Below are 21562 nucleotides of genomic sequence, written 5' to 3' on the forward strand. Positions count from 1 at the left end.
ATCTGCAGAGACAAGGCGGCGTAAAAGAGAAGCATGGTTTTTTAGCTGGTCGAGCATGAAATCTAGTTAGCCTTTCAAAATAAAGCAAGTGAGAGTGGAAGAAATGAGGCGGGGGGGGGGGGGGGGGGGGGGGGGGGGGGGGGGGGGGGAACGAGGGGGGTGGGGGGCCGGAGAAAGAATATGTTTTGTTGGTGACTAAGGGGACAAATCAGAGAGAAGTATTTGATCAGGGGTTGGGTTGGCATTTCTCGCGTTCACGGAGCTTATTCAGAATATCTGCATGTACGTGAATGTCTGTCGATAGACATTTGGGATCAAGAGAGCCAAACAGTCAAAATATTTCTGCTTTTTCGCTACATCTCTTCTCTTTATCTCCCCTGATCTCTCGATGTGCAAGCTGGCGGGGCAAAGTCTATGACATCAGACTTTTTACATTTCAGATTCGATGATGTTCATCATCGGCCCTCAGGCAACCAAGAAAAGAGGAGAGAAGAGAGGGATAGAAAGATACATAGGGAGCTGGAACGGAAGAAGAAGATGGACAGGGAGTGAAGGAGGCGGAAAGTGGGAGCGATGAGAGGGAGAGTGAGAGAGGAGAGGAAAGAAACGAGAGAGGGGACGTGAAGATCTGAAGCAGACAGATGCTGGCATGTGAGGTTAGAGAAGAAGCCCGGAAGATACAGTCACACTTCAAGGCATAAGACAGCGAGGTGAGAAAGACAGACTGAATGAAGGACAAGAAGAACATGGATATGCCAGTGTGTACACATCCTCAGTGAAAACGTTGGGTTTTGGGTCGCAAACACAGAGCTACTGAGGACCTCACTTATCCTGGAGAAACAAACACTCTCCGTCAGTCTCTTGCTTTCTCTCTTCTTTCACCTTGAGGAGTCAATGCAAAGAGTGTCACTCAACATCATCGTCACCACCACAATAAGAAACCAAAACTGCCTGCGAATAACAACCCTCCAAAACAAGAAATATTCTCACTAATGGATAAGGAGCACAAGTCAAACTGCAAAAAAGTTTTTATTCTGGCATTCTACTACATTAACTTTCCCTAATTAAAACTAACAGCTCCTGCCAATTTCGTTCTGAATGTTTCTTCCAGCCCAATTTGCCTATTCCACTCAGTTAAGTCAACTGGATCAAGCGGAGTGCAGCCAGCCAAGTCTGTGTGAATATCATGTACGCAGCCCACAGATCAATCCACTTAGTGCCCATGAAATATAGGGAGTGGGCAGGCCACTCTGCGAGTCTGACATCACTGTATGCTGCCATTAGGCTGAGAGCCATCACGCCTCAGCATCTCTCCAGAGGGGGACGGCACTCAGGCTGCATATCAAACCAAAGCAGTAGTCCGGCCTGCGTTAGCAGAAGCACCTGGAATACCTTCAACCTGTTGATTAAGTGTGAGGGGCAGCAGCATCATCCCACCTACGTTTGTTTCATTTAGGAGCTGCATTGCTGGGACTGATGATATATCATCTGTTGCTTCTATTTATGTGGCGCTCTGTAGAGGTTAGGAGGCAGATTTCGACAGCGTGAGCGATAGCCCTGCTTTATTTCAAGACCATGATCCCATCCTGCGGGGCATGAAGACAGCTTGCAGCAGACATACTGAGACTTTGGCAGATGATAAGTGGAAGTACACGCAAGACATGTCTACTAATTGAAGTGAAGTATTAATCAAACAGGTTTGGTCAGAAAACTCCTCGAGAAGTGTTGAAAATATCCACCACGGCTCTTTTTTATTGCATCTTTGTCTGATAAAGACACTGACATTAAAAACATCTCAACTACATGTCATAAGTTGGGACCAGTGGCCTTTTTGATCTAAAATATTAACATAAATAATTAAAAATCATCAAAACTGTTGCTGCTGTTGAAAAGATTGTTTTACTTTGGCCAAACTGTTCTGATCAGCGGAGCAGCTGTTCTCCATTTACTCTAATGATCTCTGAAACAGTCCTGCAGCCTACTGATACACTAAGTCTGATTAGTCTTCCTTAATGTGGATCTTTCAACAGAAATCTAAATCTATGATCTATTTGAGTGTTTAGAGATGCTCCAGGAAAAGTTTGGGATCCTCTGCTTCCACGTCCAGACCTCTGACACCCTCCGAGGAGGATTTATTTGACAGCCAGCCACATGTCACCCTGCTGCTCTGTATAGCAGCAAATAGACAGTAGCTTTAAAGATCCTGTTTCAAGAGGTGAAGTTGTATTAGAAGTAATGTGCACTCCTCATCAATATACAGGCGGAGGGAGGGCTTTCTGTTTCTGCTGCTTAAGAGGATCATGTTTACACGTTGAAATCACAGTCATCCATTCTTTAATCGCACCTCATACTATCAAAAAAATGCACCCTGACTTGAAAAGAAAGAGTATGGCTGTTATTTCAGACACGCAGCACATGATCCAAGACTTTGAGAAGCCAACAGGCTGTTTTTGAAGCTGTACTCACATCTGCTCTGATGGGAATTGTCCGGTCGACACAGATGAAATGGTTGCCAAGAGTAAAAGTAAGCACACGGAGTAATCCATAGCTTTGTTTATGTCCTCTTAAACAGGATCCAGGACCAGAGGAAGAAAGCGTCAACAACAACAAAAAAAGAAAAAAAAGCCAAAAGATTCACTAATCCACAGAGCCGCGCGTACTTCTCAGCCAAACGCCTCACACCGCCATCGGTGCGCGTTTGGAAACAAATCTCATCTGGTATCTACTGTACGTGCCCCCCATCGGTGGAGTTGAGGAGTGTGTGCTTCAGTCGTGTGCGCGCGCGCGCGAGTGTGTGCGCGCGAGGGTGTGTGTGTGCGCGCGCGAGTGTGTGTGTCTCAAACTGCGATGGGATATTAGGGCACGTCTACGGCGTGTGTCAAAAATAAAAGCAGAAAAGGGGGAGGGCGCATTTAGAGCTTCAGCCAGGCCGGCAGAGCGGTGCCACTTCGCACACTGTAAAAAAAACAAGACGTTCACAAAACACTGAGATTGTTCTGGTTAAACCTGAAAGGAAGTGGTATTAAGTGTGATTTCTGTTCTTGTGAAAGGTTACTTTCAATTCTTTTATTGGAACAGTCTCACACGATGGATACACATTTGGACAAAGTCGTCACATGTTGCCAAAGTATTTTAGTGAACATCTTTAAAAGTTGGAGAAACGGTTTACTAATGAATTCCACTCGCCTGTTTTCACTTCTCATCTAATAAATAAAAATAAATAAAAAACTGCGACACTATTTGACATCATATTGATCTCGTTAATGCGAGACATTTTTTACAGTGTATTTTCTTGTTGGTGTTCTGGACGCCCTGTCTACCCACAACCACTTGCAACGAATGGACATGTCTTTGTCCTTGCTGGAGTCCTGTCACTGCACACTTGGCACAAACATCGCCTAACACCACTTAACACCATGCAGCCACTTCTCTGTGTCTGATGTCTGGACTTTTCCCACACGTTCATGGGCAGGTCTCCCCTTAACTGCCTGTGACCTCCAGCTTATTTTTCACCACAAGGCAAACACCAGATAATACAAGGCAGATTAAGTTGTGTTTAAGTGTGTTAGGTCTATATCTCTTAACATACAAAACTCTGCATTCATGCATTATTCATTGCATTGGTAGAGCTTCAAACAAAATGTAGCCTACTTAAAAAGAAACGTAGCTGATCATGTTACATGTCTCTGAGATTATTCTTAGACTGTTTGTGAAAACAGGCCCTGGAGTCTACAGTCACTTCTGCTTATGAATGAAGTCTGTATTTCAAAGAACGATACAGGCTTTGTTGACTTTACTCAGAAATCTTGATTACAAGGCTACAAACTCAAACCACAGGTGTGAGCTGGGTCCAAACAAGGATAACTGTCAGGTCACGAGTAGCCATGTAAGTGCTTCCAGGCCCTCATCCTGACTGCTTTCTTAATCAGATTCAAACACACATCACTTAGAAAACTCAAGGAACACTGTCATCTAATAAAGCATCTCTGTTTTATTATTTATATCATTATAAGCCTTCATTTAATTTGCAACAGTGCAGTCAGTGCCTCCGCTTATGCAGAGATGTGATAATAAAATTCCTCATGCTCCAAGGGGCTGAGGCAAACTTAATATAAAGTGACATTTCCCTTTGCTGGGACTATCATCAGAGTAAATACCAGAAGAATACACAGTACTTTCTAATGAGTTTTATCTCCAAAGAGCCTTGGTCTGATACTAAACTCATCTCTGACTAATTTCCTCGGAGCTTTTCTCTTATTATGGAACCCTAAAGTTATTATTCCTGACTGGAATTTGTGCCTACTTGTTTGTGTGCAGTTTGAATAAGGATATGTGCATGCATTTAAGGTTCACTTTTACTCCATGGAGGTCGGTCACAGCAGGCCAACAAGTCAAAGTGTTGCTCACCTGCTACTATATGAACCGCAGAGATAGATCTGATGTGCTTCCCATCACTCAGGTTTCACTATAACTCTTACACGAGCTGCTCCTCCGGGGGCCTCTTGCCAGGCAGGGCTCTGAGGTGAGGAAGAGGAGAGTGTTTGCAGAGAAGCAAGGAGGAGCTGATCAGCTCGAAAAGAAAAAGAAAAATCGATAAAATTCATTTGCTAAATTAAAAAAAGCAAATTATCCACAAATATAGAGCAAGAGAAACAACCAACTCAAATCCTTTATGCTGCTACTGTTTTTGCATAAGAAATGCAAATAAGACCACCCTGAACAGGATTATCTTGGATTTTCACAAAGATTAGTTTGTTGAACTAAACATATCCACTTCTCATACATGATTACTCACAAGTTTGTGACTAATAATTTGGTATAAATCTGTCCTTGTCAGTATTTTTGTGTCATGGTTAGATAAACAATGTGTAATGTTACAGGGGTCATTCATTGAGACAAAACCAGGAATATATTGTACGTCACCAATATCTGCAGTTCCCCTGTGCTTTTTCTCTAAGTGTTTTTGTGTGGGGGTTTTTTGCACATTGTTTCCATTGTGCAGCCCTAACCATTAACATTTTTGTTTACAGCCACTCCTCTCTCAAACAGATACTCTGAGAATCAGTAGACTGATCAAATAAGAAAACTAGCTGACTAACATAGAGAAGCTTTCAGGGGTTTAAAAGTGAAGCTTTTCACCAGACGTTGGTGAAGAGAAAAACAGAGCTAAAAGGAGACTGCAATTTGGACCGATACTTTCACTAGATTGCAGAATAATTGAAATTATATGAATGTTGATATTGGTCTGTATTTACTGGAGGTGTAAACAGGAAATTTCTATATATATATACATTTATAAATCAATTTAGAAGAAGGGCTGTTTTCTCAGGCTTTTTAACTTTATATCTTTTTTGATTGTCCCCCTTGTGGCCATTATAGATAATTCAGGTTTCAAGCGCTTATGCATTGCCTTCCCTTTTAAAACGTAAAAGGATATGTGCACTTTTAATACTTTAACCTTGGACCCCAGTGAAATGAAACCCTTTTTTTAAACTATAAATTACAATCATGTTTATTTGACATGCAAAAAGTGAAGGGTTCAAATGGTCATAGAATGCAGGATTAAAAATGTTGCTAAAATAAAGTAGGATTTAAAAAAAAAAATGTTTGTACATGCATTAAAATGACCACTGATCATATGGAATCCAGCATATTTAGCAAGAGTGAGAATTGACAAATAAGGTTGGTTACAGTTGGACACAATATGAAAAAAGTTGTTTTTGTTTGGCCTATTAGATTTTACTTTTGTACAGGTCTTCTTCTTGTCAGTAATGTGGATGACTGCTCTTTAATTTGAACCTGTTGACCATAAAGGCAAAGTTAGCTTCAGGTCATGTTTACAGAAAAGAGCAACAAAAGAGGCTAAATCAGGAGAGCAAAGTGTGTGTGTAATAGAGAGTGATAGGGGGGCTGATGTAAATGTTGTGATTCAGAGTGAATTAAGAATGTGTGCGTGCATGTGCGTGTGTTTGTGTGTGTGTGTGTGTGTGGCAGGCAGCAGGTGTGGCCTCTATCACCAGTTCCAGACCCCACCCACCTGTCGAGGGAATTTCCCGGCTGCCGTTGCCTAGCAACCCCCCTCGCTGTCTCCACACAGACTCCTCACGAGCAAGCTGCGAGGCTGTTGTTTTCCCAGCCATTGAGCGAATACATGGTACGAGTGTGTGTTCACAATGGGAGCAGCACAGAGAGGGCAGGACAAGAGAGATGAATACTCAGTGTAATGAGTGTCTCTAAAAAGCCTAGATGAAAGTCAAGAGGGGCTTACTCGTGAACACTTTAAATGTAAAACACATTTCTTTTATGACTTTTCATCATTGACTGTTTATAGTATATTGAGTCTTTTTATATGCACCAACAGACAAAAAAGTATTTTATACAAGTTTCCCTTTAAAAAACCTTGAAATCATCCTCTTTACTTTTAACATTACCCTCTAAGCTATAATTAGTGTTAACCATAGACGATACAAAAGCTGGACACTATGATAGCACAACGAAAGTGAAGCCAAAACACTTTAAGCTCCCAAAAAGACAAGAGATCACAGAAAAAACTGTAGCAGCTGGCTGAAACACATTTTAGGGGAAAGGCCTGTACATTTCACTTTAATGGAATTTAAAAACTTACTTAAAATTTACTTTAAAGTCAAGAAAATAATACATAGAGGGTTCACTTATTTTCAGCCAACTCCACATTTTTGATCATCTTTGATTTTTATGCTTACTCTTCTCGATGCTGACAAAACGGGAAAACGAAGGTTGTAAGCATTTGGAGAACAGCCAGAGTCACATGACGTGATACAACATGATGAGGCATCTGTCTAATCTGTCTTGTGAGTTTAAATGTCACTGTCACATCCTCTCATATTTTTCACTAACTTGCAAGACAAACACATTAATGTTGATTATAGTGAGCCCTTAAGTACAAGACTCAAAAAGCTGCCTGAGTACAAATAGCTTGCGTTAGCCTGAAATGTTCCTTTCCCCCCTGCAGGAAACACAACTCATACAACAGTTGCATTCTGCATTGATCTAACTGTTAAGTGAGAAGACTTCCTGATAGGAAACCAATCCTATCAGGAGATTTGGGCATGGAGAAACGAGTGGCATTTAGGATCCTTAGTAAACAGCAACCTTCAGTGTTAAAAAATGACGCGAAGCTGCAAAAGAGCCTCGCTGCTAAAGCTGAGGAATCCCCATGAGGGTAAACAATGTACAGCACAGCTCTTCCTCTTTGCATGTTTCTAGAGAAAGCTTTTCAAATATGGCTGCAGACATTGTAAGGCTTCAAAATGTCTTTTCAGAAAACAATGGGTGATGTCACTAACGCAACATCCATTTTTCATAGTTTAAAGTCCGTACAGGAGTATGTATCATGTTAATTGATATTAAAATTATTTCTCATATTTTATGTAGTAAAGGTATGGTTAGGACATTACTTTAAAAGCACTACAGTCATCAGTCCGTTCTCTTAACTAAACTTAAAAAGAACATCATTTAATAGTCTAGTTAAATGGCAGAATATTCTACACTGAAGCTCTGGTATGAAATAAGTGAGGATGATGCATGCTACGTTGACAGAATTGTAAGCCAGGGCAGTCATCTGCCTGGTCTCTGTTTGTTGTAGGGGTTTTGAGAATTTAATTTCACCACCTGTTAGCCAACATACTTATGAAAAGTAGTTTCTGCATTCTTACGTAACTTCATGTAAACAAATAAAGCCATTATAAAATGTTGACCTCTCACATGATGTAAAGCTTTTTACCGTGTGCTTTTGAAAATTCTTAGTCCCTATTGGTCACCTTTGTCTTCGACTAATCGTCATGAACAATGACACCTACAGGTTTCGTAGGTCACCACATAAAACCCCATCTGTTCACTTGCACCACAGTCTCCTCCTTGGTGATAGTCTGCATGGTCGTGCCTCCTTGACTTAGTGAGAGAGTGATGTCGAATGTGTGTGATATGATGTCTCACTCTGGACAGGGGCAGCCTGAGTCCTCTCTGTGCACTGACTTATCACATTACTATTAGTGAAAGCTTTTCTGTCAGGAGGAGAAGTTATGGCCCAGTGAAGGGGGCCTCAGGGTGAAATGGGCATCCAATGACAGGACGAAGGTTTCGGGGTGTATTCAAGGTTATTGGATATGAAGGGTTTAACCGTTTATTCAATGATTTTGCACTTGTAAAATATTGTTTTAGTTTAAAACAATTAGCATTTCTGTTATCAGTGTGTTTTATCATGTAGATACTTTAGTTAAGCCATATTTACATGGTAGAGATTTTTTAGCTAACCGTGTCAATACGGTCAATTGTGACATGATACAAAGTATTGCCTTCGCTTAAGCATCAAGTGCAGAAGTTCACTCTTAAAGATGGCTCTGATGAATGTTTTGTCCTTTAATGTATGCATGTATGTACTTTCTGACTCAAAAGTATCAACTCTATCCAGACTTCATGTACAGCTTTATCGTCTGACATTTACCAGGCTGCCCTGAAGGCCGAAGCTCAATACACATTTATATTTCAAGATTCTGAACTTATCTAATATCAGGACACTAACATCATTCACTGCAATGACGGCACATCCCTGTCTGTGCCTGGACTTTTCCAGATGTCCACATTGAAGCAGGAGAGCTCATTTAGCCCAACAGGAAAAAAGCCTTGCGGTCATCAAAGCATCAAACCAGATGGTTTCTGTCCTGTTGAACAGGTCTCTCTGTGACAGTGTAGGGATATCAAATGGGTTTTTTTATATTTTATCAACATACCAGTTGTTATTTTCTTCTGGATTATGAAGGGGCTCTTCGGCTCAAGACAGATTTCCTTTTACTCAAGAGTATCATTTTTTAACAAGTGATCGTACAGAGGAATTTGGACCAAAAAAATAGCATTTTCAATTTGTATCTGTATATAACCACACCAAATTTCAATATGGAACCATCAATGGAATGCATTTCATAGCTTCTTATACAAACAACATGAATTTACAGCTAACCTTTTTATGTAACACTATGATATAAAACTGTGCCTACCTGGTGTATGGATCAAAAGCACAGCACACGACTGTGGGAGTCACACCTGTATAACAAAAAAACACAGGTGCATGTAAGAGAGCATTATGGCTACAAGCAGCTAACTAGCATTAGCTCTGCATGTTAACAATCTGCAACTGTAAAATAAAAGAAACATTTCTACACCTAGGTGGTGACTTATCAGATTGAATTCAAAACGAGCTCAAAGTCAAATCTGACGTTTTTGGAGCAGTTTTAAAACGTTGAACAGACATGTTGATTGCAGCAGAACTACACACAAACACACCTTCTGCTCAGGGGAGATTTGCTTTACTGAGGTACCTATGGTGGCCAGTTAGGGACCTTACACTTGGGCTATTTAACCACCAGGCGGCAACAAAACAACATAAAAAATATAGAAATATCACTTGGTAGAAGTTCAACAGAGGGTTATTCTAACTCTGTTACACCAGCATACTTAAACACGCTGTGAAAAAGACCTCACTGTCTCCGCTCATGCTCCAGTGGGAGAGATCCTGAACTCTTCAGCTCCACAAGTAAAGACCCTGTTTGGCACTGTTTGAACCCTACACCTGGTGTTTCTTGCTACAACACCATTGTGCCGCCTTGTGCTTACCTGCAAGAGTTGATATCCTTTCCACTGTCTCAGTGGGTCAAAATCAGGGTTTAGTCGTGCTTCAGGGGTAGAGAGTCGGAACACTTCACACATAAAGGCCGCGTATGGGATTAAAACCCAAAGCTTTTTCTTTAAAACCCATTTGCTTTTTATCTGTGGCTCTAGAGAAAAAAGGTCAAGTCTTCATCTTCCAGGTTCCCACGATCATCTGTAGGCTAACTATCATTAAACAAAAAAATCTTAAAGTTGCTGAGATTTCAAAGTGAGGTATGAGCCATCAAACAGAAAAATGCTGCCATAAATTTAGCCAGATGGTTGGCGGAATTACAAAGTACCAAAAAAGATTAATTTTCACTAATAAGTCACATTTCTTATGCAGTGTTATCACTTTTGTAACAAGAAACAACGCCTCACTGAATGACAACAGCCAATAAATAGAATGTTCCCTTAGAGAAGAGCCATGTTTGATCGGTGTGTGAACTCTATTTGACTGAGGATAAGCTGATGCGCCCGGCAATGTCGCCTGATGTGGCCTCACCACATTTCTGTCGGTTTGATCAGCCTCACTGTTCAGTGATTCAGAGACGCAGGGCATATTTCAGGCCCCTGTCTGACGCAGGCCACGTCTTTGAAAGGCAAAAGAGAGGAACAAACACATCTTTAGAAGTGAAGGATCTGAGGGATGCATCAGAAAGAGAAGGGGAGAGGCGGGAGTGTTGAAAAGGGGTTGAGAGGGTGAACATGAAAGACAACAAGGGGACACATAAAAATGAGAAGAGGGAGAACAGGTGTAATGGAGATAAAACTGTTGTATCTGGCAGAAAGGTGCCCATGTAACTCTTTTTCAAGATATGTTATGTTTTGTGAAAATCTAAATACCAGGCTACGAGATGAGGGGTCAGACTTTCTGGTGTAGCTCTTGGCAAACCCCCCGTGCTCTTCTATATTTGAACTCATTATTCTATTTAAAAGTGCAGCTGAGACTCATTGCTACTTGTGAAGCCATACAGTTATCACAGCCATTTATGGTATCGGCAACAGGTGTCCATGCAAAGGTTATTATTAGGCTACATCAGATAATCAACCAGGATTCAATACAAATCGGATTAGCCTACATGAATTGGTTTCACTTTAGAATAATTTTACCTGAGATCTGAGGTGGTAGCTCAGCTGGTGTGTCTCCATAACATCTTTCTAACTCTTTAAAAAAAAAAAAAAAAATTACAGTAAACAAGCAGGCGGTATCAGGTGGTGAGTACAGGACACATATATGTCTGTGATGTCTTTAAACAGCCTGTGTATGGCTCTTAAACAGTCTCTGACAATAAAACTGCACAAACTAAGAAACTGCATTTCGCCACCCAATCTATCTTTTCCATGAGAACTTTGCTCACCTGTTTTTGACAGAGGGTGAATTAAATTAATAAACAGATAATTGACTCTGCTAATTGGTTCTCTTACTCCCCCTACAGGCAGGATTATTTAATGCAGATACTTTTAATTTGCTGGCGTACGTAACATAGAAATGCTCAAATCAAAGCACATGCCGCCATCTAGTGGTTGTATAATATATACTGATATTTTACATCTTGGTTGGCACGTTGTGTGGACCCTCCTAAAATGACCCAAACAAATTCATCAGATTATTACATCTTCAAATGATGAGCACATTTAGTACTCTTCCTAATTTCTGACTCTATACACTGTCCCATCTCTCAATAAAAGCATAAAATGAAAAAAGAAAAAAACATCCCAAGCAAGTAAAGCTGATCATTCTTCATTTAAAAAAAATACATTTTGGAATAACTGGACCCAGCTGTAAAAAGAAAACAAAGAAAAAGCATAAAAGGTAGCCCAAACTCAGTCACCTTTCTCCAAATATACCAATGATGTAATCAAGTGTGCACCACAGAGTAAATCAATACACAACAACACTTCATTTGTACTGATATTTAATATTTAGACATGGGGCAACAGCCAATTTTACAGCACAATTTGCATAATTTATCAATACCTCCTGTATACAATCACAAAACCAAGACATTAGATTTTTTTTCTGTTTACTTACAAATGAAAAACCAGACAGGTTTTACAAGCATAATCTTTGTACAGTCAGCATACATCTTGAATAATTGTATTTTCTCCTCCCTCTAAAACATTTTGTTCTATATCTCTCTCTACCTCAATCTTAGTATTTTCTTTAATAATATCTGGACACAAAAATAGTATGAACCACCAACAAAACATGCAACATCCAGTGTGAGCACATTGAAATTCTCCTGCAACTGCTTGAGTTTTTAAGATAGACTTCTGTGAAGGTAGACTCTGGTAAACCTTTAGTGTTTGTGTAAGGGTCGGGTAAATGTGGGTCCCTATAGACAGACTCTCACTGCTTCCCCCAGTCCGTCCTCTGTACATTGATCGTGAGAGAAAAAAAGTCCTTTTACCTCTATGACACACCTTTTTTTGTCTGCTAGAAGACATATTGCTCCCCAAACCCCAGTATAAAAAGCTATATATGTACAAGGTTGGGAATAGAGGGATGTCAGCTGTGTGTGTGCGCGTGTGTGTCTTTGTGTGTGTAACTCTTTGAGAGATTTTAAAACCTGTTATCTTTAGACAGACAGCACTCCAAAGAAGAGATAGGCTTTAGAGCCAATGACATGCATGGGATTTGTATGAGGATACAACACACATACACAAGCACATGGGATCAAAAATGAAGCAAAATTTAAAAAAAAACACTGAGCATAAAACGACGATCAGTTGTGTTAACATCCATTGATTACAATGTTGTCTATTTTGGTCATTTTGTCATACGCAGAATCAAAAAGAGGGTGCATAATGAGATGGAAATTACTTGAATATGAAAGTGATTTTTCTTCCTCCATTGTAAACGGTGAGATTCAGGATATGTGCGTGTTGTTTCTTTTGTGTGTGTTCGTGCAAGGGCAAAAAAAGTTGGTTCTCTGAGTTTCAGGCCCTCTAAACGTTGTAAACAAGCACTACATCGTGTATAAAAACATAATGTCTCATCGTTTTATGTACAACTGATATGTACTGTAAACAAATATAATACAACATAATGAATTAGTATCACAGGCAATAATAAATAAAGAGTGATATAGAAGTACAAAATAACACTTGAAATAAAAACTTCTCATAAACAGCATGAAAACACAGCAGTGCAAAACGGACATTAGATTGAATGTTTCCTCTTCCACACAGGGTCAAACTTCTGGCCGGTCAGGATAGAGGTACCACCTTCACACAGTAGATGTTGCATAGGAATCCCTCGAGTAGTTTCACTAAATCGGCTCTCCTGCCTCTCAACCACTGTATGACCTCTCTCTCTCTCTCTCTCTCTCTCTCTTGACACAGTCAATTTTAAAAACGAACACATTTCAAATTCAAGGGAGTATTTATATTTTTTCAGAGAATATTAACGACATTAATGAAGGAAAACAGCTGGGATAAAACGTCAGCATGCTAGCTTAGCATTGTTGCATCTTTGAACTTTGATGGATAATTTCAGACGCGTCGTGATTTTTGTTCAGTATAATATAATTTCCTGATGTTGTCACTTTTTTTTTTTTTTTTTACTTTCCATCACTTCAGGTGAAAAAAATAAATTCTGAGGTGATTCATTTCTCAGAAAGATGTTGATGGCAGTTTTACATTCTTAGCAGAAAAAGTGCAAAATAACACAAAAGGGCTGTCGGGAAGAAATAGCACAGATATACAGGATGATGCTGAAATGTAAATAAATACTTCAATCTCATATGGGGAAACATTCTAAAAGGGGCATTGTGGGTAAATAAAACCTCTATCACAATCATGGAGACTCGATTGTCAGTGATAAAGATATCTATATATTTATCTATATATTATATTTAATATCCAGCTATCACACTTCACTATATACACAGTGAACCTTAGAGGTGATTGGTGGCACTGCATTCCAAATAGGTACACTCATGCGCACAATATATAGTGTCCAATTTAATATGTATATCAATATAGATCCTCATCATCAGTATACACTTAGGGAGAAAAACAAAAGTGTCTAAAGCGAATGAAGTCATGCATGCTGACGTTGTTTTATCCTTCTGGAGTGCTAAGTAGCGTGTTATAAAATATACTATGCTCGCTTAGGATTGAGTTTTTAAGTACTGCAATAATTAAGGAAACTTCAAATAATAGAATTCTATGTTTTTTTTTCTTAATACAAAAATAAATACGAGGTCTCCGTAACGGAGTCTTCATTATTTCTTTTCCAAAATGCTTTGTAAATGAATAAAACTCTGCGGTCAGAATAAAGCAAGGAGTCAAATGTGTTCATGGATAAAACATCTAAATAAAATAAATAAGAATCTTCCAAGTGTGTCCTTTCCCTGTAGAGTCTAAATGTCTGTTCTGAGTGGATTGTGTGTGTGTGTGTGAGTTTGTGTGAATAAAGTGTGTAATACCTGGTTGTTTCCGTGCTCCACCTCCTAACTCAGCACCTGTGTTCTCCCCAGCCTTTGCCACACTATTGTACACTGTACTTCCAGTAAACTTTTTTTTTTTTTTTTTTGCTTCTGTAAACACAGAACTACTTCCCCCATAATTCCTGCATGACAGAAATCATCAGAGATGCCTCTACAAAATATAAGCATCCACCAAAAACTCAACCTATTCGAAGCCCTGAAATAAAGACTGAAGAATGAGATATTTTTGTCAAATTTCCCAACTCAGTAAGAGTGGATCTAAGGTACACATGTTGAACTAAAGTGTCCCAGATGTCTCTTTTTAACGTTGAGTCTGGTCTTCTACGAGTGGATCTGGGCGGTACTGGCGAGCAGCTTGTGCCAACTCACCACCCGCTTGCGTAAGTCGACTTTGTCCAGCCACACGTAGGCCTCCCCGATCAGGGTCTTCTTCACAAATTTACCACCATTAGACACCAGGAAGAGCTGGTTTAAGAGGGACAGGGAGGAGAATGTTATTTCAGTGAGTTTTTAAAGTAATCCACCTGATAAACACACGACTGATCTGTGAGTAAAGGAATAGGTATATTAGCTTATATTGGCTAGGCCAGCTGAAGAAAGAGCTACGGTTGGGTTCAAACCCTTTATCCGCTGTGACAAGGACTACAGCATGGCCTCTGTATATGGGGCGCATGCTTTTAGCACTGAGATGAACATCTTTTTACAAATGAAAGAAAAAAGAAAAGGGAGCTATACCTGTAGAGCGTGTCCGGCCGGGTTCATACAGAAACGGAACGTTTCGTTAAAAGATGGCTCCCGGTCATGACGACACACTCTGGTCTTCTTTTTGATGATCCTTTTCTGGGTGGCAATGTTCACCACATAGAGCTTCACGTAAAGATCTAAGGAAACAAACACACACACACACATTTAGAAGTGTAAACAGACAGCAAACCACGTACACCTTATGCATTATGCATGTTGATTTTGCAATGTTAGCCGTGTTTATCATTTTTAATTTCAACTGAGCAACTTTGAGACTGATCTACTGAAAATCACTTACATAAGAAACAACAAAAACGAGTTGTTGAGGCTCCAGATCGGAGATGAGTCAAGCGTTCTATCTTTCTGCAGTTGACCACTAGAGGGTGACAGCCGAGCTGTCTATCTGAGCAAACCAGGGCCTCTTATTGAGAAACTCTAAATATTCATGCAAACACCCAAAGCTGCTTGAGGACATCGTCCCAGATGAAAAAAGCCAACGATCATGTGCTAATGCAATGATAGCCTGCTAAACAATGCATGCCTGAGACTATCCTTAGAAATCGAGCTTTGCGTGCAGAGCCCATCTGGAGGCGAATGCAAATCACACAAGTGGCAGGCAGCTTGTGTAGAGGGTGTATTAGAAGAGGAGGCGAGGTGGGCGACAATCTGCCTTTCATGGAGGGAAGAGGAGTCTGATTTTGCTGCCTGGAGACACGACTGTAAAGTGTATATATATTCTATTTTAAATGATTTACTTTAAGTTTAATACAATGTAAAAAAAACTATGTAAAAGAATCCTGTAAAGAAACTATGATTGCTTTTTCTCAAGGTTTGACTTTAATTATATTGTGCACCAACTTTTAAACACATATTTGAAAGGGAAAGTGTTTGATATGTATCCATTAATTCTGCTCTTATAATCCACTGGATAGAAGCAGAATGGAGGAAAAAATTATCATGACATCTTTGGTTCTGCAGCAGGGATTTTGCAGAATGTCAGACTGACAATGACATTTTTTTTTTGAAACAAGTGTCCGTGTGGGCCTCATCCAAGCGGTCACAAAATAGGAATTACATGTGTCATTTAAATGGAATAAAGTTATCCGTTACCTGGCAGGTGGTCTGGAGACTTGAATTTGTAGGTGATGTTGCGACACTGAAGAATCTCAAGGACCAGGTGCTCACCCTCTGTCTTCATCTCCTTCTTCAGAGCGATCTTTATCTCCCCCATCACCTGGGACTTACCTGAACACACAAAAACATGCACCAATGAATCAGTATAACATAGCAACATACTGGTGTTAGTTCATTACACAGCTCCTAAAAGTGGAGGCTTTCTCTGTCACTTGATGGCTGAAATTAAGATTTTTTTTTCAATGCATGACTGCCCTCTGCTGGACACCAAAAGTAAAAAATGAACAGCTAAATGTATCGAGCTCTTAGCTGTAGGCTTCCGTGCAGGGTGGTACCTGAGCATAGGGATACATTTGGTGTTCAGTGTCTAGAGATGGCAAGAGGAGAGTTTTGAACCCTGGATTCAGGGGGACAACCCGCTCACCCCCATGAGCGTCTTCTCACTCCCATGATGACTCGTTTTAAATTGGGCTTGCCAGTCATCATATTCATTTGTTCAATCAGAAAGGAAGAGGGAAGTTAGATGAGGCTCTAACTGGTTTCTGGTTTCCGTAGCAACTGAATAAAGCAGAAAGTTTTGAAAGCCCGGTCATCAACAGTCAATTGGAGTGTGAGTGTGTGTGTGTGTGTGTGTGTGTGTGTGTGTGTGTGTGTGAATAGAAGAGAGACTCAGAACAACACAAAAAGACTAAAGGCAAACGTGGGCAGAGCATAAAGAGGATAAAGAAAAGACATGAATAAGAAAGAATGTGTTCATTTGTTTGATCATCAATCAATAAACTTCAGCGTCACATGTTGTCGTGAATGTGTGAGGTAACACACCGAAGGTCCTTCTAGCCTTTTATGACCAGCCTAACATCCTGGATGAGTCACCCTCACTTGACACATAACTTAGCACATCATGAAGGCAGGAGGAAAAGTCAGCAGGGCTGATCCAAATCACTTTAAAGGGACCTCAAATTATGGGAACGACGTCTGTAAACATTTTAATTCCTACAAGCTGAAAAGTCAATCAAACATGAAGGATAAACAGACAATCATTCAGCCTTTTTATTTTATACAAAGCATGTGAACAGCCTGTATTCTTTTTTGATGTTTTTGTAAAGGTCTGTCTCTATAAAAAACGAAAAGACAAAAATATATATAAATACACATTAATTACTAGTAATATACTTCCATAGCCCCTACATGTGGGGACTGTTTGCCAAGAAGCTTTAGGTCTGCCTTAGCTCCAACTCTTTGTGTTTCTAGATTTATCAAAATTGATCAAGTGGAGCAAAAAGTCAGCATTGTCAGTATAGCTTTAAAATGCCTCTGAAGGAACCCTTTAGTAAAAATGGATGCAAAGAGCTGCACTTCAAGTTAACACACTTTCTTCAGTTGATAATTTAAATTGTGGCTTTGGACAAACATCTTCATTTTGAGTCCTCAAAGAATAAAAGGGTTTAAATATTGCGAGTCTGTTTTGGTGCTTTTTAAAGATACAAAATAATAACCAGCGGTATGAAAAGTTAATGTAAGTTCAATAAACGTAATTGGTTTGGCAAAAAAAGGGGTAAACAGGGTGCTGTTCAGTCATGTTGGTGCACGCACAGATACTGCACGGCACCCCAGCATTAGTTAGTGCACTGGACACTCTCCTCGCTTCAAACAGTGCTGACCTTTATATCCCGAAACGTCGGACGTGATAAAACACAAAACTCTAAATGTACAGTTTGTCTAACCTTCCATTTCACCGTGTCCCATTGATGTTTTCATCACATCTGTACCGTTTGGGATCTTCCCACTAAAAAAAAAGAAGAAGGGAAAAAAAACCGTGTTAATGATGAAAGTTCACATCCATGAAACATCACAACTGTTCCACTGTGACCTTTAAAAAGGTTAAAAACTAAACAAGCTGACTTACAATCGAGGCACCTGGAAGATGGCGCTGTCCACCTCGTTTGCCTCTCCTTCCTCGTCCAATAGGCTGTAGGCACTGCCACTTAAACCGCTGTCCAATGAGGCTGCAGTGACCGGGGCATCGCTGGATCTGTAGCTGGACCGAGCTGCGCAGAGACACAACCACACCCATCACGACAAAGAGACAGGAAGAAAAATTGCACCTCTGCCCGGTCCAAAAAGATAAAAACCAAGAGCCAAGAAGCATCAGATAATATCTGCAGCTACTCTAATCCATCATAATCAACTTAGTCCTTCAAATAAATAATGTCGCAGTTAGAAGGAGAGGTAACTAAAATACAGGATTGAAGTACTCACTAAAAGGAAGCACGTGAACACATTTGGAAACTTTCTGTTAGATGAAGACAGGACAAATATATCTGACAGACAGAGCTTCAACATGAGACAAACAAAACCAGAGAAATATAACATTTAGATGTTTATGCAAGCTAAACAAGAGGCACAAAGACATCGTTAGTTTACTAAATGACCTATTCATTGAAATCACATCTTAGTCTAGACTTTAGTTTTGTTAAAAAAATTATTTAGTTGCATGTGGTCTGGAGGGTTTTAAAAGATGTTTACTGTATGAGTGGAACTTTTTTTTTTTTTTTTTTTTTTTTTTTTTTTAAAAAGCGGTTTATATGCGGCACGTTTGAGATGTTTTCCTTTAAAAAAAATAATTACACTTTTTCAACATTTTGACATAGCAACACTTTATTTCCACAAATCGAGCATGAATGATGTGAGATGCAATGTTGGTGCAGAGGCAGAATCCATGTCGACACCTTTTTCTTTTCAGGCCTCCCAACGCGTCGTCGTCGGATCGCAAAAAAGCTCAATAACACCAGTCCGATGAAGCTATGTGGGAGTCATGACACAGCGGATGTGGCAGTGTTGACTCACACGACGCTCTGATACATTCACTTCCTGGTCTTAGTGAGCTGTGTTGGTCGGCCGTGAAATAGAAGCGTGTGTTTCTGCATGAATCTCTGGTGAAGTGGGTGCAACTTTCTCTTTATTTGCTGATTTATTAAAGCGTGTAAGACTCCCTTCTCTCTATCTCTTGCTCTCTCTTTCTTCCTCGTACTGCAGGTGTGCGTTAGTAATATTACATCCTCTCTTTCTCTCACTCTCTCTCTTTCTCTCCTCGCTCCATCTGTGCTTCAGTCACACGACAGAGAGGAGACGCTCTCACCTCCGATGCTCTGCGGCCTCTCTTCAGACACGGCTTTCCTGAGGGTCATGTGTCTGCCGTCTGCTCTGCTTCCTTTGGCCGACACGACCAACGATGATGGCAGGGCCGGCAGCCAATCAGACTGCGCTCTCTGAATGGTGAGCACGCCCACTACGCTGTGTCTCTGGTGCCTCAGAGAGAGGCGGCCTCTTTGGCCTGAGGATGGGTGTGTTTGTTTGTTCAGGCGCAGGCGCAGGTTACATGTCAGGGGAGGGAGGGGGGGTGGGGGGGCGGGTTGGTCAACGCCAGGGAACAAAGGTCATGGGAGTCGAAGTTTTTTTTTTTAAAAACAGATGGAAGGAGGAGGGAGGAGGAGCGAAATGGAGATTCAGAGAGCGGTTTATTGTCACCATGGCAACCAGCTTGACTGTCCATCACATGCAGCCAAAGAGTGCAGTGCACATCCGTGTGCAGCATCTCCTGAGGTGCATTGTGGGTCCAGTAGTTTTGTCAGACAACAAGGTGGGGTGTTAGTGGACTGCATGCACAGCCATCTTAGTGGAGGAGCTTCAGAAAAGCTGGGAGTTGTTTGTCAACAAAAAGGAAATTAAGGTAAATAAAAATTAAAATACCAAAGAAGGTTGATATTTTGGGGAGGGGGTTGGGATTGCAACTTTCTTCTGTTTTATGTGTGGATCAAACAATCCAAAAATATTGAAGCGCCAGCTGGAGGCAGAAAGGTGTCTTTCTTTCCAGGTGAACTTTTAGATCCAAGTTTGTTTGTTTTTTTAGCTGAAGAAGTCAGTGTTCTTTAACGAAGAGTCCGGTCCTTTTATTTTTTCATTCAGAATAAGAACTGAAGATCTACTTGTCTTGTATATTGTCACTTCTGTACTAAGCTAAGTAAAGTAAATGTGTTTAATTTCCCACTGAAAACAGCAAAACCTCACTTTAACTCAGATAAAAGTTTGAATCTTTGTATTTCATCTTATATTATAGCAGGTTTACAGATTTTTAAAGCAGTTTTAGGTTTTTTAAGTAGTTTGAATTGGCCTTTAAAAAGCAACCACTATGTCTCTCAGGGTTTATTAAAGAAGGGTCAAAGTGAGGAGGGTCACAGTACAGGTGAGATGCCTTTCGCATCATTGACTACATACAGAAGAGAAGCGGTGAGAGGTTGACAAATAGTGAGCACACTGAGGGAGAGGATAAGGGGTTGAAACGGGCGAGGGGGAACCAAGAATAGAAAAGGAAACCAAAGGAAGTGAAATAAAAAAAAATCACTGAACAGAAGGTAGAACAGATGAGAGTGTGGAGGCCATGCTGAGTGGGCTTTATTTGCGTCTTGGTTTACTTGGCTGGAGGCGTTGCGGCGGCTGTGGCTGCTGCGCCTGCTGCGGGGCATCGCCTGCCGCTAATGCAGTGCCTCTGCCGCTTCCAGTGCTGCCGTCCTGGTGGTGATGTTGCCGTGCTGCGCTTTTGCTGGAGCGTGAAGCGCCGTGCGAGCGAGAGTGTTGGCTGTGTCCGTGCTGTGGCTTTGGCTCTGGCCCTCGGACGGGGAAGGCTTCGATGTGCCAGGGCTACTGTGAGATTTCTCGATAGAGGGGACCTGCGTGTCTAAAACAACCAAATTCACCAAATTACAAAAAAAAAAGAAGCTAATTTAGCTGACTTAAGGTTACGTTATCTTCTGTGGCTTATTTTCTCAGCCAGCATGCTAAGTGCGTAATTAGATCTATCACGTTCAATTTGATGGTTATTGTTCAAAAGTAGGGGGAGCATTCAAAGCCTTCCACGGCCATGCTGCCCTCGTTGTTAGGGGGGAAAGATAGAGGGTAGCTAAGGCTAGGCCTCGGTGCTTGGTGACAACATGGCAACCAAGGAAACAGATCATGGGAAAGCAAAAAAGCATGAGGCTTAAGCTGTGATTGCTGTGCAAAAAAAAAAATGGGCTGAAGAAGGTGCTGGGGTTAGAGAAAAAGACAGCAGAGAGAGAAACAGGTGGACGGACAGAGAAAAAGGGAAGAAATCCGAGAGAGAAGAAGAGACAGGAGAAGGAGAAGGAGAAGGAGAAGGAGAAGGAGAAGGAGAAGAAGAAGAAGAAGAAGAAGAAGAAGAAGAAGAAGAAGAAGAAGAAGAAGAAGAAGAAGAAGAAGAAGAAGAAGAAGAAGAAGAAGAAGAAGAAGAAGAAGAAGAAGAAGAAGAAGAAGAAGAAGAAGAAGAAGAAGAAGAAGAAGAAGAAGAAGAAGAAGAAGAAGAAGAAGAAGAAGAAGAAGAAGAAGAAGAAGAAGAAGAAGAAGAAGAAGAAGAAGAAGAGACAGGAGAAGAAGAAGAAGAGACAGGAGAAGAAGAAGAAGAAGAGACAGGAGAAGAAGAAGAAGAAGAGACAGGAGAAGAAGAAGAAGAGACAGGAGAAGAAGAAGAAGAA

At 40.7% G+C, this 21562-nt stretch overlaps 2 protein-coding genes across 9 annotated transcripts in view; both read right to left on the bottom strand.

The window, feature by feature from the left end:
• cacna2d1a (calcium channel, voltage-dependent, alpha 2/delta subunit 1a) overlaps nucleotides 1–9352 on the bottom strand; it is an 83634-nt gene extending 74282 nt beyond the window's left edge. For 3 of the 5 annotated variants that reach the window (XM_079335122.1, XM_079335120.1, XM_079335121.1), the window contains exon 1: nucleotides 2467–2761. In XM_079335122.1, coding sequence (XP_079191248.1) covers nucleotides 2467–2546 — 80 coding nt within the window. In that variant the 5' untranslated portion in view covers nucleotides 2547–2761. Of the gene's footprint in view, nucleotides 1–2466; nucleotides 2762–4407; nucleotides 4518–6037; nucleotides 6122–9032; nucleotides 9079–9318 lie in introns of those variants that run through there. The other 2 variants (XM_079335123.1, XM_079335124.1) reach the window with 2 other exon arrangements.
• Nucleotides 9353–11583: 2231 nt separating this feature from the next.
• The window catches only part of pcloa (piccolo presynaptic cytomatrix protein a), a 54441-nt gene continuing 44462 nt past the window's right edge, over nucleotides 11584–21562 (bottom strand). For 3 of the 4 annotated variants that reach the window (XM_079335328.1, XM_079335327.1, XM_079335326.1), the window contains 6 exons: nucleotides 19156–19350; nucleotides 17923–18064; nucleotides 17741–17802; nucleotides 15993–16127; nucleotides 14874–15019; nucleotides 11584–14603 (listed from right to left, as the gene is read on the bottom strand). In XM_079335328.1, coding sequence (XP_079191454.1) covers nucleotides 14460–14603; nucleotides 14874–15019; nucleotides 15993–16127; nucleotides 17741–17802; nucleotides 17923–18064; nucleotides 19156–19350 — 824 coding nt within the window. In that variant the 3' untranslated portion in view covers nucleotides 11584–14459. The remainder of the gene's footprint in view (nucleotides 14604–14873; nucleotides 15020–15992; nucleotides 16128–17740; nucleotides 17803–17922; nucleotides 18065–19155; nucleotides 19351–21562) is intronic. The other variant, XM_079335329.1, reaches the window with a different exon arrangement.

The sequence above is a fragment of the Symphodus melops genome, assembly GCF_947650265.1.
Source record: "Symphodus melops genome assembly, chromosome: 22".
NCBI classification, from domain to species: Eukaryota; Metazoa; Chordata; class Actinopteri; order Labriformes; family Labridae; genus Symphodus; species Symphodus melops.